General features: G+C 30.1%; 2 protein-coding genes across 2 annotated transcripts; both read left to right on the forward strand.

Annotated features, from left to right (window-relative positions):
* The first annotated feature begins 5,596 nt into the window (after positions 1–5,596).
* Positions 5,597–7,555, forward strand: LOC11441463 (bidirectional sugar transporter SWEET3). The gene is made up of 6 exons (XM_003602154.4): positions 5,597–5,712; positions 5,979–6,015; positions 6,103–6,325; positions 6,538–6,699; positions 6,892–7,011; positions 7,116–7,555. Exons 1-6 carry the CDS (start codon positions 5,676–5,678, stop codon positions 7,287–7,289), a joined length of 753 nt encoding a protein of 250 aa, XP_003602202.1. The 5' UTR covers positions 5,597–5,675; the 3' UTR covers positions 7,290–7,555.
* A 5,790-nt stretch (positions 7,556–13,345) lies between these two features.
* On the forward strand, positions 13,346–15,732 carry LOC25489779 (uncharacterized). Its single transcript, XM_013605955.3, has 3 exons — positions 13,346–13,767; positions 14,116–14,364; positions 15,222–15,732. Exons 1-3 carry the CDS (start codon positions 13,411–13,413, stop codon positions 15,510–15,512), a joined length of 897 nt encoding a protein of 298 aa, XP_013461409.1. The 5' UTR covers positions 13,346–13,410; the 3' UTR covers positions 15,513–15,732.
* Positions 15,733–15,961: the final 229 nt, after the last annotated feature.

Genomic DNA, 15,961 nt, shown 5'->3' on the forward strand with positions numbered 1-15,961 from the left:
ATCCTTTTCTTTCGGGCATTAGAGTCGGAAGCTTGCAAGAGTCTTTACAGTTGCACTGCTTATGAATCAAATTAAGATTGGACAATTAATCTCTTCGAAACTTCCCAAAAAAAAAAAAAAAAAAATCAAGGACCATTACTCCCGCAGAAGAAACTTCTTACGGGACTCCGCCCATCAAAATCAAAAATTCCATCGTTTAGACCTATTTTTCATTTTTTTTTTAAATTTTTCATATTCTTAGAAAAATCCAAAAAAAAATTGCATTTAATGGTGCTTTACCCCCTGCAATATAGGTCATTTTTGGTTTTCCCCCCCTGTAAAATATTTTTTTTGATTTACCCCTGTAAAATATATATATATTTTTAATACCCCCTAATAGGTCATAAAAAAACGACTTTATTTTTTTTTTTGCAGAATTTTTTCGTTTTTTTATGACCTATTAGGGGGGTATTCCAAAAAAAAAATATTTACAGAGGAATAAATCAAAAAAATATTTTACAGGGGGGAAAATAAAAAATGACATATATTACAGGGGGTAAAGCACCATTAACCCTTAGTTTTATTTGATTTTTAGAATTTTTTTGTGCTATTTTTATGATTTTATTTGACAGGTTTTTAACATTTTTTTACTTAGTTTTTTTGTTGTTTTTAAAAGCAAAACTCAAAACTGTTGAATTGTGAGAGAGTCTGATGGATGATTATACATAAGAATTGTCCGGATTATAAAATCTGAAATAGTAAACATGAATCCGAATTTTAAAATTTGGAATGCACAATACATCCATGTCGAACATTGGCCTGAACACACAGTTGGCCCAATACATCCATGCCGAACTAAGGCCCAAGTATCCAAAGTCCAAAACATAACACAAACTCCGTTTTACTACTGCAGACGTTAAGTTTCTTTGGATTCAAGTTATTCATAACGCCTTTTTCTCATGTACTTGCAATGATTACAATGTCTAAAACTATGGTTTAGTCTGTTTAGGTCATGTCATGAGAATGATCTCAAGAGGGGTATTTATAGTCTTTCACGGGCTTGTATTTCTGTGACTTAAGCCCCAAGTAACTTGAGCCCTAAGTCACTTTACAACATTCTAGGTGCTTCTAGAAGCTTGATGAGGAGGCACCTTTAGGGGGACGCGCCTAGGGCTTCAGAACCCATCTGGAGGGCACCTGAGCCCTTCTAGAGGACATTTGTGACCTTAAGGATAGATTAACGGTCCATCTCACATTTAAGACCGCACCACCTATAACCATCACCCAACGACTACCTCGCCATCACTCCAAGGATCTCCACATCCTAGCATATAAAAAAGGTAAAAGAGGATTTCTAAAGTTCCCTAAGACAAGATCAAACTATCCTAAAACTATTTTTTTTGCTCACTTACAAACTTGAAGGCCAAAGTGTCTTTTCTATGTAACCCCTTTGCTCACTTACAAAGCTCGTCGGGCGTCGTTCTCCTTATAACCTTAGATCAATAGTTGATATTTTATTCTATTCTTGAACTAATATATATTATTTTGTTGTGTGAAAATATTTATTATTACTACCTTTTGATTTTTATTAAGTTAATGTCATGTGTTATTTTTTTTAGCAATGTGTAGAAAAAAAAATTATTTTAAGATGTTAGTAGTATAATGAGTGATAAATAAATTAATTTATTTGCTCAAAAAAAAATTAATTAATTTATTTGAGTGATTAATTATATTAGGAGGGGGAGTGCGACATGACCAGTTCGCTATTTAGCATAAGGAGCACGTCGATGCATGTATAGGGTAGGCTCCTTGCTTGGTGAAAACTTTATGAAGGAAAGAAATTAATATCCAATAAATGAAGACTACGAGAGGAGAGTCAAAAAAATTACTGTAAATGTGATTAAGGGAATTGATGAGAAATAATTCTGATTGGTTTGGTTAGGGAGAAATTGATGGAGAATTTGAAACAATTTTAACCCCAAACTGATCATTACATGGCAATCACGTTCCATTTCCTCAACTACATTTAATCCTAAAATTGGTAAGAACACCTGAATGAAAAAGTTCCTTTCAAAAAACACTTGAATAAAATCAAACATCATAAAAAAAAATATTTTTACACCCTCGACGCTATAAAAATTATTTTCAACTTCCTTTTTTTTTTTTTTTTTTTGAGGATTTTATAGTGTCGAGGATGCGAACATATTTTTTTATAATATTTGATTTTATAGTGCTAGAATTAGTAGAAAATATTTTATTATATTAATAAAATGAAAAAAAAATCAAGTAAATTTAAATTCTGGAATTTTTATTTAGTCATGAAAGAGTAATTATTTTAATTTAAGTATAAGAGTTTATTTCCTATCTATTTTGTGATGAATTTAGGTGAGTTTTGAGAAAAAGTAACTTTTTATAATGTTCTTTAATTATTATTATTTTGTTGGTGCTGTGAGTAGCATGTAAATGGGATTGGGGAACTCAAATTTTCTTACTTTTTATTTATTTATTTACTTCTATGTATAATTTATATAAATTTTGTGCTTCGAAAACTATTTAAAAATCATATTCGGTTATGAATTTAAATAACAAGTTGAAATGTTTGTTTCCTTTGGCACTCCTTATGCTAGGGATCAAAACTTTTTGTTATTTTATCTCATTTTAGTTTGTTCAAAAAAAAAAAACAAGTTAAAATGTTTTACTTAAAATATTTAAAAATCATTCCACCAATGGATTATCAAGCATTAGGTTACACTTTCTAAAAAGTTTCATGACACTACTTAAAATTGTGCAAGTTGTGTATCTATCACCTACAACATCTGCATGATAAAATTGTTCAGAATTAAATTACATCGAACTTCTGAAGCACTATAGAAATCGTTCCAAAATTACACTTTAACTATAGTATTATGACCCGTCTATTATAGTACTATGACTGCTTCAATATGATGCGATGATCATTCTAATATAGTACAATGGATGCTCCAGTATGATAATGTGAACACTCTAATATTACGATAGGATCACTAAAAATTTCGAAGGGACAAAATATTTCAAAGCACAGTTTTCCGAAGGGATAATGGTATATTATGACTACTCTTAAATATCTAAGGGATGGTGGAAAGATGAACACTCTAAGTATCGAAAGGGCAATGCTACGAAGACCATTCTAACCTAGCTAGTGACAATTTGATCATTCTTTTCTTCATGCTTAGACCCAATATGACAATTTGTACCTTTTAATTTAGGGAAATGCTAACCGGTGCCTCCGGGGCAGTGGTTAAGGATATGAAAAAGGAAATTATATAGTAATTAATGCATTGAAATTGTAATTAATTGATAATAAAGTCAAAAACAGTTTCCTTTTATGGTAATAATTTCCTTTTATGGTATGCTTAACCAATGCCCCGGAGACACCGGTTAGCAGACCCTCGATCCTAGTTTGAGAGTTAAGACTCCTTCAAAGACTTATGAACTATCATTGCCTTTAAACCCACTAAAGATTTAATGTCGACACCTCACCTGAAATTTTTTATGTAACATGTGAACCACCACTCCTAAAATTTCTATCTATAATTACCTCATCAACATTAAAAAAATTAATTGCATTTATCTATGTTTTTTCCTTTCATATTTTCACAATTTTTTGCTTATGAAATTTTTGGTTGAGATTTATCACTCAATTGCTTCTGATGAAATATCTTTCTGATTCATTTGCGAATTTTTTTATATAAACCGAATGGATCTTCATTGTAGAATTCAAGTTTACTAGTTGTTTCACTTCCGAAACCCGAACAAAGAAACCATCATAAAATCAAAAAGGACCTTATCTGTCTCTTTATTCACATCAAAAAGATTGTTGTCCGGATAAATTCCAATTTTGTGGCCATATTTCCCATAACTAAAACACACAACATGTAATCCTTCATATTCAAAATTAAGAACACGATCTAAAGCACCCGCAATGAATTTTAAAATGAGTTTCTTGTCCAAATATATTTCCACACAAGTACGGGAAAATTGGCTCATAGATTGACTAGAAGTTAAGTGGTCCACCTTCTACATATTACATATGCATTTTTTTGTATAAATGACATTAAAATACTTAAAAAGTTTCTTATAATTAAGATAACATGTAGTAATAAACTTAAAATGTGATCAAATTTTAATTAAGATATAATTATATTATATAACTCATAAGATAAAAATATTAACAAAAATGATAAGGAAAATTGTGTGTGTGTATATATCATTGGATTTTCAATTATACTTTCTTAAAATAAATATTTTCTAATATAAAATTTAAAGGTTGGAGCAAAAGAAATGGTTCAGTTAAACCGATTTGCACCACACCAGTTTTTGATGGTTTGTTGCAAAAGCTTAATTAATATGCATATAATTAATATATGAAAGTATATATATATATATATATAGAGAGAGTGTGTGTGTGTTATATAGAGAGGTAAAGTTAATTTGAAATAGTAAGTTGTTCTCATAATCTCTCAACCATTAGATTAATCAAATGGTTGCGTTTTTTTTTTTTAACCCCTTTTTTCCATGGAAATAGGATATTAGCAATCCGATGTTTGGTCGCAAGGTAGGTATAGTATGGCGAATAATTGTTCCATTTAAGAATCGAATTCGGGTCAAATGGATGAGTTTCGATTGTGTAAAGGTTCATACAATGTTATGTGGAGAGGATCCGCATTCATAATGTGGAACATTTTTACACAGTAGATGTGTAAAAATTCAGAAAATGATAATTAGTGTCCTTAAAATATTGTTCAAGGAAATAAATATACTAATAATGTTTTGGTAAATGTTGATTCAACGTTTTAGAAGTTTAAAAATTATTTTTTCAATACAATTTTTAAAGTTTTATTGTTCTTATGTAGTGTTCTTAAGACATTTGTAAGTATGATCATACCTATCAAATTAAATCTTCCTTTTCATAAATTATGAAACTTGTCAATTTTTTAATTGATTAGATCAGACAATACTTAATCAAAAGAAACACTTGTGTGGTCACAACTTCAAATAAAAAAAATTGAACACAAATGGAACATGTAAAAACATAAAAGAATCAAATGGTTTTTATTCTCATATGTATCTCTCCAAAATGGGAGCCACGTCATCATAACAAATCCTTTTTGTAATGTTTTAATATGCATTATTGGTATCTTATAATGCTTTACCAACAGAAAAGGCACTTGATTTTGATAAATTATATTATAATATTATAAATAAATAAACACACAGCCAAAAAATATGATAGATTACATGAAATATCAAGTGTCACGCAAGAAATTTGTCAATTATATAGCTATCATACCCACACACACCAAAGTTTATGGAAAATAATAATAATGATAAGAAAAAAGCTGGAGTTCTGGATTGGTAATATTGATCAAGTTGATAAAAAATAAAAAAAAAAACTTCTCAAGTTGAACCAAATTTGTGTCCACGTGATTATTAACTACGTAGAAAGCACTTCTACCACTTTTTTTTTTTGACTTATTTTCCTCCCAAGTTTCTAATTTGTTTTCGTACTTGTTTCAAGCTGGACACTACTATGTTAATTAAATACGCGTCCTACATAACGACTATAAATAGAGCATGTCCTCAATGTTCTTCTTCGTGGTACAATACAAAATATTATCATTTCTTCTTCTAAGTAGAGAGTAAAAAACAAATTAAAGATGTCAAATACACTTCGTCTGGCTGTTGCTGTTCTTGGTATTATTTCGTTTGTTCGTTATTAATTTTTTTTCTTAACCCTTCGATTTTTGAAATTCGGCCACCAAAGTAAAGAATGATAAAGCATTTTTTTTCGAACTCAAGTTGTTGTTGTGAACCATTTGAGTCTAACAATTTCATTCCTTAATCCTTAGCTTAAGCTCCTTCATTAGAATTAATTAATGTTTCCTTGGCTTAATTTCATTAGAACCATACAAATGACATTCCTTAGTTTCTTAAACCTTACTTCATTGGTGTTCTTGCAGGCAATGCTGCTTCAGTCTCACTTTATGCGGCGCCAATGTAAGTTACATAACATAATTAATTCATCATCTACCACTCTTAATTGGAGAAAATGAAGTATTGAAGTCTTTCATGGTTAATTTTCAGGGTTACATTTAAAAGAGTAATAAGGAAGAAAAGCACCGAGGAATTTTCATGCATTCCTTACATAATTGGATTGTTGAATTGTCTTCTTTTCACATGGTATGGGTTACCTATTGTAAGCTACAAATGGGAAAATTTTCCTCTTGTAACCGTTAATGGAGTTGGAATTGCTCTTGAGTTATCCTATGTTCTTATATACTTCTGGTATTCTTCGCCTAAAGGAAAGGTAATTAATTAAAGCATCATCAACATGAAGTTTTCATTACATTATTTTTTTTAATTAAAATGATGACGTTGATGGGGTATTCTTCTATTTAACTAATTTTTTTTAAATTGCATGTTTAATTTTTTACTATATCTAGTTATCTACACGCATGATTAAAAAATAAGATAGGTAGAAAGTGACTAATGATATTTATGTTGTATTGCAATATGAAGGTGAAGGTAGCTATGATCACGACACCTGTTCTACTTGTGTTCTGCATAACCGTAGCTGTTTCAACTTTTTTCTTGCACGATACAACTCATAGAAAGTTACTTGTTGGTAGCATAGGTTTAGTTGTTTCTGTAGCATTATATGGTTCTCCTCTTGTTGCAATGGTGAGTCACTCATTTTTCCTTCCATTCATAATTTTACATTAACATTTTTAGTCTGTCTATGTTTGATATCATACCGTGATTCTGGCACGCTCACGGTGATATCAAACATAGATTAACAATCGTCAACAACAAAAGCATGATGTTGTAAACTTGTAATTAGATGGTAACAAAGTTATATTTTGATTTTTGCAGAAGAAAGTGATACAAACAAAGAGTGTGGAATTCATGCCACTACCATTATCTTTGTGTGCTTTTTCAGCTAGTGTATTCTGGTTAGCTTATGGAATCCTTGTTCGTGATGTATTTGTTGCGGTTTGTTTCTTAATCATACATAATCTCATTAATTAATCTAAGAAAAATTAGTTAAATAGAAATACTAATATTGTTTTTCTTAATTTTTGGTACTATGATTACAGGGTCCTAGTCTGGTTGGAACTCCCTTAAGCATACTCCAGCTTGTGATTTACTTCAAATACAGAAAAGAGAGGGTTATGGAAGAATCGAAAATTGGGGATTTGGAGAAGGGTAGCATAGAGTTAGAGAAGGTGGTGAAAGTGGAAAAGATTGTCACAAATTGTGAACAATGTTGATGTTATTGAGGGATAAAAGTTCAAGGATTTTAGAGTTCTATCAAGTATCAAGATTCCTTCTTTTATGTGTTTTTTGATATTTTGTAATAATGAAATGTCTCCCTGTGATGGGTGTAGCAATCTAATAAAATTCTTCTCATTATGAATAAGTTGACAAATCCAAGAAGTTTTGAATAAGTTTAGATACTCTAAAATTAGCTTATGGAATTACCAGGTTCTATTCAATAAATTTTAAATAAATTCTAAATTTAAATTGATTATGCCTACAAGATAGCAAAGATTTTTTCGTGGAATTACATATGTTCCTATCGAGTAACAAACTCTCTAAACTTGTCAATTTAAAAAGTAGAACTAGTGATATCAATTACTCTCTCATTCTTAAAGTAAGTGTTTTACTTTTTGAATGCAACGATAATTAATAACTTCACTCTTTAATTAAACATGCTAACTTGTGTCATTATGACACATGTCAAGCAACCTAAAAGTAAAAAAAAATATTTAAATTTTGTACATTTAATTAATTTAAAGTTAAAGAATTAAATTCAAATGCATTAAATATAATAAAATACTTCCTCGGTCTATATATCTAAGCCCCCATTTGACTTTATTTTTGTCTCTAAATTAAATCCCCTTTCAAATTACTAGATGCATTTATTATTTTTTTCCTAAACATACCCCTAATTAATACTACTAACTTGTCTTGAAATATGAAAAGCCAAATTTAATACACATATAAACAAAGAATAAATTGGTAATATTAACACACAAAACAGACACATTAATTACACTGACAACATTTTTTAAGAAATGTGAAAAAGGCCGTAAATGCCTACATTAAAGAACGGATGGAGTATTAGAAATGATATTTGAACAACCATTTTTTATAACTTTTGTGACAACTTTCTCTCTCATACTCATATTATATTTTTGAGATATGATATTTGTACAACCACTTTGTGACAATTTTTTAACAATTTTCTCTCTCATACTCACATTATCCTCTTATTCTCTCTCTTCTTTTTTCTCTCTCCATTGTTTTTAACCAATGAAAAGATAGAAAAAGAAGTTGTCACCAAAAGTTGTATGAAATGATTGTTCAAATATCAATCCTCTATCTTTTTACTTTCTCTCTCTATTGCTTTGATTTTTGTGTCACTACCTCATTTTCTTTGTAAAATTTTGATTGTCACAAAAGTTATCGCATATATGGATGTTCAAATAACACAACTCTATAGCGAATTGTAGTTTCGCAAGAGACAACGAAGGTTGTTAAAATTTTCAGGTTTACATCCACCCATACTGGGATTTTCAAAAACTTTAGTTGAATATTGGATTAATTAAGTAAATGGTCCCTATAAATATTAAGAATTTTGTTTTTAATCCCTACAAAATAAAATCATACTTTTTAGTCTTTATAAAGTTTTCCATCAACATTTTTAGTCCCTATAAAAATTTTCCATCAGCATTTTTAGTCTCTATCAAAAATTTTCATCAACATTTTTTGTCTATAAAATGCGTAAAAAAAATGTCACAGGAACTAAAAGATGTGATTTTATTTTGTAGAGACTAAAAGCAAAATTGTAAATATTGATAGGAACTAAAAACTTATTAAACCCTTGAATATTTGACCAAACATTTTACAATGATAACACGTAAGCAATTCATCAATTTGAGACAAAATTCCTTTGCGAAATATAGCATATCTCTTACTATTTTATTTTACATTAATTTCTACTTTTATAAATAGGGAAATATTAACGAGTGTTCCGGGCACTCTTTAAACACTTTAAATGATAAGTTTTTAATGAAAAATTGTACTATATCAAATGCATTGAAAATTGTAATAATTAACTTTTTAAAAGAATACTCATATTGTAACAGCACTTTTGAAAATTGGAGTAGATACTAAAATTGGGATGCTTGAAGACCCTAATAAATATTCACTTTTGTGTGTGAACATTAAGTATTCACTTTTTTTCTCGGGTGAGATACTCAAGCTAGTGACTTTTTAATTATCAATCTTTTAAAGAGAAATTTTTAATCATCATTTATTCAATGACCTTAAAAAGTGGAAAAAATTGCTTATACTTGAAATTGAATGAGGTAAATTTCTAACATTCATAGATAAATCATCCTAGATTCGAATTTAAAAAGTCTTTAGAATTAAGGACTAGTTAAATCAAAAGATCATTTTCATAAGTTATCAATTCAGAAAATCATTAAGTTGATGATAAAGCATTGAGATTATGAATAACAAGATTTTTAATATATATAATCACCATATCAAAAGTAATACGTAAGAGTTATAGTTAATTACATATAATCCTAACAAAAGAGAGAATTTGCTGCACATGATAACCTAACAAATATATAATGAGAAGAGAACAAATTGGTTTTTGAAGTTGATTCTCCTTTAGCCGCATTCCCTCTCTAGTTTTGAGACTTTAATATATGCATAGGAACAAAAATGACATATATTTTTTTAATAAGAGCACCATTAAAGATGTTCTTAAAGAGCTTATTGCTAGCAATCTCCAAATCTTATTTAAGATCAACTTTATCTCAACAAATATTGAATGAATTTACTGTCACTTGCGATTAATCCAAGAAGCTACAGGCCATGGGACACTCAAATGTTTGGAATTCGCATGGATTCATCAGGAAGAACTGTTTAGGTTTCAGCATTAGAATATTGTAAGGTGCATGGTTATGTTTGAAGAAACTTAACAATTGTTTTTTGCATCTTGTTTATTTATCAGACTTTATATTGTTAAATGAATCGAGAATCCTTCTATATATATATTGCTTTTTACTAAAAAAAAAAAAAAAAAAAAAAAGGAAATACTATTATTCAAAAAAATAGTACTAGATGAAACAACTACAATAGTTTTATAAACGTTTCTGGGGTCTTAAGAAGGTCAAAATAAAATATAATTTAAATAGAAGTATAATAATTTTACTTAATTTTTAAAATGCCTCATTTTAGAATTTGTCTCGGCATCAATATATATTGGGTTAGTTGTGATTGATGATTATGACTCACTTAAAATGCTTCATTTTAAAATGCCACTTGAAGTATGACCCACTTCGTATGTTCCTCTTTATCTTCTTGTACAATCCTTTGTGCAAGGTAGATGATAAGATGCCATTCACTAAAGAGGAGATCAAACTAAAAAGATATATGGAGTGAATGACATGTCACGGTCATAATAGATGTAGATTTATTTTACGTTTTTAATATCTCAACAATCATTCATGTGAGTGACATCTGAGTTTATGTTTAGGGTTGTACTCTTTGATTTAAATAATATTTCCTCAAGTTTATCATGTGATGTTATTTGTGTGTACTGAGTATCATCTGCGTGCAACTGCAGAGATTAATCTTTCGAGTCGAATAGGATCTTCGTAAATGACAAAGCTCTCCATCAAGAAATTTAACAGTGATGTATTCTCGTGACTCTATTCGAACCCCAGAACCTCCGGTTTAGTTGAAAGAGATCTCTTATCATCTTATCTAAGTGTTATTGCGTATTGTATTTCTCATTTGATTATTAATAAAATGCATTACTTTGATTGCTATAAATAAAAAGAAGCAAAGTCAGTACTCTCTATAATCTATAATGTGAGATCGATTTAAAAAATGTACAAAAATGAACAACCATTTCAATTTTAATGTAGTGTGAATCATTTTTTTTCCACCAATTATGACTTGGTCATAGTGGTAAGGGATTTCAACCTCTTAAACTAGTTTGATTCTTGGATGAATATTCGATCTGGATAACAGAATGGACTTATTATGCCCTACATGTTACTTCTTGAAAATGTGTATGTCAGCCCCAAAATTTATATGGATCAAGTTGGTGTAATAATAAGTACATCAGTGAACTTTTCCTCAAAAAAGAAAGTACGTGGACTATTGGCGGACTCAATAATGTTGGCTTGTTTAGAGTGATATTCTCTTCCTTTTTGACTCTTTTGTATTGAATATTCTTAAGTTAACACCAGAACTTTCGGCAATGGTGGAGTGGATAATTGGATTGGTATGGTGTTAAAAAAAATGTTTTATTGATTTTTTTTTTTAATGGAAGAATGTTTTATTGATATTATTTGCTATATTTGTCTCATTGTAAGTGTTCCTTTGAATAGTGTACGACGTTGGGCATCGAATTTTTGCTTAAAGAGATGCAACATAGAGTAACAAGCTTATAGTTAATTTATGTTCAGAGTTGATAATTAGTATATTTTTCAAATTTACCATTTATAAATTTTATTCTTTACTTATTGGGTTTGATAAATGATGTAAAATAATTTGTACAAAAAAAAAAAGGATGTTAAATAATTGATAATATTCTATTAAAACAGTTAATACACTTGAGAATTTTTAAAAGACAAACATTTTAATGTTCTATGGTCAGGAGGTATATAGGGTTTTTAATTATTGTCCCTAGATATTAGTAGAAAGTTAAGCAATCAATATCATTCATCTTTTTTTAACTTTATGTTTGAGGATCTAGGAATTAAAATACTTAGTGAATTCCCTGTAAGTCCAAAATTATATATGTGCCGGGGGGTTAACATGAATCAAGAAGAATTATACATAAATAGTGGACTAAAATGCACACTCCTGTTACTAGTAGTAGTGACATGAAGTCATTGTCTCAGAAAAATAGTGATCAGAAGTCATGAACCATGCGTAAACAGTGAGCTTATTAGTTTAAGGGTTTTGAATTATGGAGCAAAAAATCCAATTAACACGAAAAGTTCAATATTTTTTACAGCTTTAATATATTTTACGATGATAGTAGTTTTTACAGCTGTTTCTTACAAAGTTCCCTTTCGCAAATGGGAAAACCAAGCTCTTAAAAAAATGTGAAAACAAAGATGAAAATGACATGCACGTATAGCACAAAAGTAAAAAATAAAAAGCGTTAATGGGAAAATTAAATCAGAGAAGATAAACAATTTAGCTGCACACACAGATTATAATTATAAACCAAAACCAGGAGTACGTAGTTAATCAAGGACCAACGAAGTTATCCAGGACCCAGCTGTGTGAGTATCAAGCAACTGAGCAAGTTGATACTTTAATTTGTATTTTAGTTGTCCTTTCTCCCTTTGCAAAAGTGATGGGTATTTGGGAGGAATATAATGTTGAATTTTCTTAGGTTGATGTTGACAAAAAAAACAATGATCAAAAACTCAATTATTAAAAAGATGCTAAACGTGAATTTTCAATGCCAAAACAAACACATGCTGAGTTGTCTTTGTCTTAAAATTCAATAAGAAAATATGTCAATCTAATTTATCAATTAAAAATGACTAAAATTGATTAGAATAGTATATAAAAATAAAATAAAAAATCAAATGTGCAATTTTAATAAATAGGATGTAAAAATGGAACAAGCCCAAATCTATTAAAGTAGATAAGTAACAATCCTAATGCATGACAAAAAAAAAATAACAATCAATAGAAGGAAAGCTGGATCAATCCACACCACTACTTGCAACATAACAATAATTTGACCAATTCCTTCAAAAAAAGTAGATAAATGCACCAAAACAAACAAATAAAATAGGTTAAGGAGAAATCTTTAGTTTTATGAAATTTGGTTAGATATAGAGAAAAAGTAGTTCAAAAGAATGATATGATCACCAAACATAGTGTTAAATAAGTTATTAAACTATTATCCCAAACCACAAATATCGCCCAAAAAATTTGCAAGACAAGATACTATGTATAGTACAATCAATTTGAATCATAATATTAATGCGCGAGAAAAATCTACAAGTCTAGAACAGTGAATTAGTTGGTATCTTTTTTGTTTGTTTCATTTACTCCTCTTGCTTGGGTCTTAAGGAAACGTAAGCCCAACATAGGCCCACTAACCATAACCATAACCATAACCAGATCTGTTGACATGGCTGGCTACCCTATTTTCCCGCAAAAACCGGCATTTTTACTCTCTGCTCATGCCACATGTCACAGTACACCAACACAACTCCATGCAAGTAGCCACGTGTCCAAGCCAAAATCTCAACTCTTTCCTCTCTTCAACGTCTCTCTCTCTCTCTCTGCCACAACCAACCAACCCAACACTACACACACATTCCTTTTCAGACAATGGTGAAACTAGCTTCAGCAAGAGAGTTCCGTACATACGGCCCGGGCCTCACTAGAAACCGTTACGAATACATAAACGCAGGCCTATATCTATTTGCCACCGTGATCCTTTGTTCCGGTTTTGTGGCCCAGCTTTCTCCTGAAGCCCGTTCGGGCCTCGTTGTTCTTCTTATTGCTCTTACCATTATTATCTTTGTTAATCTTCATGATATTCTTGCTCATTTTGCTGCCATTGATTTCCGCTCGTCTTTGTTGCCCTTTGATCTTCAACTCTTGTTTGTTGAGTTTGCTGCTCCTGTTGTTCAGATCCTTGGATCGCTTCTCATCTTTCTAGGAATTCTATTCACTTTCATCGAGGTTCGTAAAGAGTCATGCTTATATTTTGACATACGGGGCTGATTTTGACAAAAGTTATATTACATGTTACATTATACAGTCTGTCCAAACACATGCTTATATTTTTTTTATTTGATAGAAAATATTGATTAGTTTTTTTACATGAGGATAAAATGTTAGTAGTCGGGTTTGAACCTTAACCTACTGTGTCATATCTTGATTTTATAACGAACTTATGTTTAGTTTTCAAATGTGTAATCTAGTGATATGAGTTATTAGGACACTGAAAGATTAGTAAGAACCAAGTATAGGATTCAATCTAAATTGGAAAATGTCTTTTGCTTATTTTTATGTTGATGTGTGGGACAGGAAGAGAAAGGATATTATTTGAAATTGGAAAAGCATGTTGTGAACATGCTAGTTGCTGGTCCTGTATTGTGGATGGTAGGATCGATTCATAACTCGTGTCAAATTTATGAGAGAGCGGATGGACATGTTCAAATCTTGCAGCAGTTTGTGTATATCCCTTTTTTGATGGGGAGTTTGTCATTCATGCTTGGTGCAATTCTTAATCATCATCAACAATCTGGAATCATCCACCATGGAATGAACTTGCTTGTAAGTACTCTACATACTTCAATTATTACACCAACTAGCTATTTTAATTAATGGTTGTGGTAATTATTGCGAGATTAGTGATAATTAGGTGAAACGAGCCGAGTTGAGGGGGTTGGATAACTCAAGTGACTTGAGTTAAGAGATAAGAGAATTTGAGAACTCAAGTTGAAACTCGATGTAAGATAAAGTCTAATAACTAATTAGTAACATTGAACGTTTAAAAAATGAGTTGAGCCGAATATTTAAAGTTGTTTGATTTACCGAAGAAAAAAAAAATTGTTTGAGCTTGAGTTGTTTAAAGTTAATTAGTAAAGTCCAGGTGTGTTTGAAAAATCCAAATTTGTTGGGAAAATACATGTAATATGAAGAAAGAAAAAGCACTAGAGATTTTATATTTAGAGTCCATTAGTGATTTTCAAGAACACCAAATAAATTATATAGTTCATGGTGTATCAACAAATTTTTGGGTATGAGATAGATTTGAATCGGCGTAGACATGTTGGTAGACATATTGCCAACGAATAGGTCCTATTTTGAGAACACAACACATTTTACAGCTTATGTATAAAAAAGCTATTTCTATAATAAAAGATAAAATAAAATAAAACTGCTTGTTTTCATAAGCTACTATGAAGAGTTTATGAAAAAAAATTGTTAACACATCATAAGTTGTTTTCATAAGTTATCAAGATGATGTCACAAAGTGTTTATGCCAATGTGGCAATGACATTATATAAGTTCAAATAATCAATCCAAAGATTCAATCCAAACATGCCCAAAATTTAACCCTTTTCTTTTTTGAGAAACATGCATATGTTTCTTAATCTTATGCTTGGATTGTTGTGATTATGATTCAGGGTGGGACTTGGGTTTGGCTTGGCATATTTGGAAGCTTGATGTTCTTCATTGGTGGATTGACAAATTTGATAAAAGTGTTCAAAATGCAACAAATGAATGGAACGATGAGGTTGGAGAAATTGCGAGGTGGAGCACAAGAGAGACTAGTAAGTGCAAGAGAAGGACGGGTTCCCTTGATTTTGGGTCATCATCAACCAATGATTAACCGTCAAATTAGTGAAGAGACCAAAGTTGATATACCCCTTCCCACTCCTTATAAGGATGTCCTTCTTGGTCAGACTGGATCATGATTTACGGTCTTTGTTGTTATTTTATCAATCATTTCTCTCATTTCTCTTTGTCTAATATATATAAACATTGTGCGAGCTGGCTATAGATCCGTAGTAATTGAGATTCAAATTTCAAAACAACAAATAGATAAATACTTCCCTCAATAAAATGAGTAGAGGCATACTGACTTAGATTACCCAACTCGTTTTATGTTTATACGCAGCATAAATTTATATAAATATATAATTTTAATTATGGAGCTTTTACGGTACATTTGCAAATTGAGCTACATTTGCTTTGCATAAATTTATATAAATATATAATGATGCACTTGTTTTTCGAGTCAATGAATTAACGATAATTTTTATGAAATAAAGAGTTATTCATCGACTATTATATTTTAGAAAATATCATTTCATTATTTATGACAATCATACTTTATTTTTTATTTTTTATCATAAAAAATAAT

This window comes from Medicago truncatula, chromosome 3, assembly GCF_003473485.1.
Source record: "Medicago truncatula cultivar Jemalong A17 chromosome 3, MtrunA17r5.0-ANR, whole genome shotgun sequence".
Taxonomy (NCBI): Eukaryota; Viridiplantae; Streptophyta; class Magnoliopsida; order Fabales; family Fabaceae; genus Medicago; species Medicago truncatula.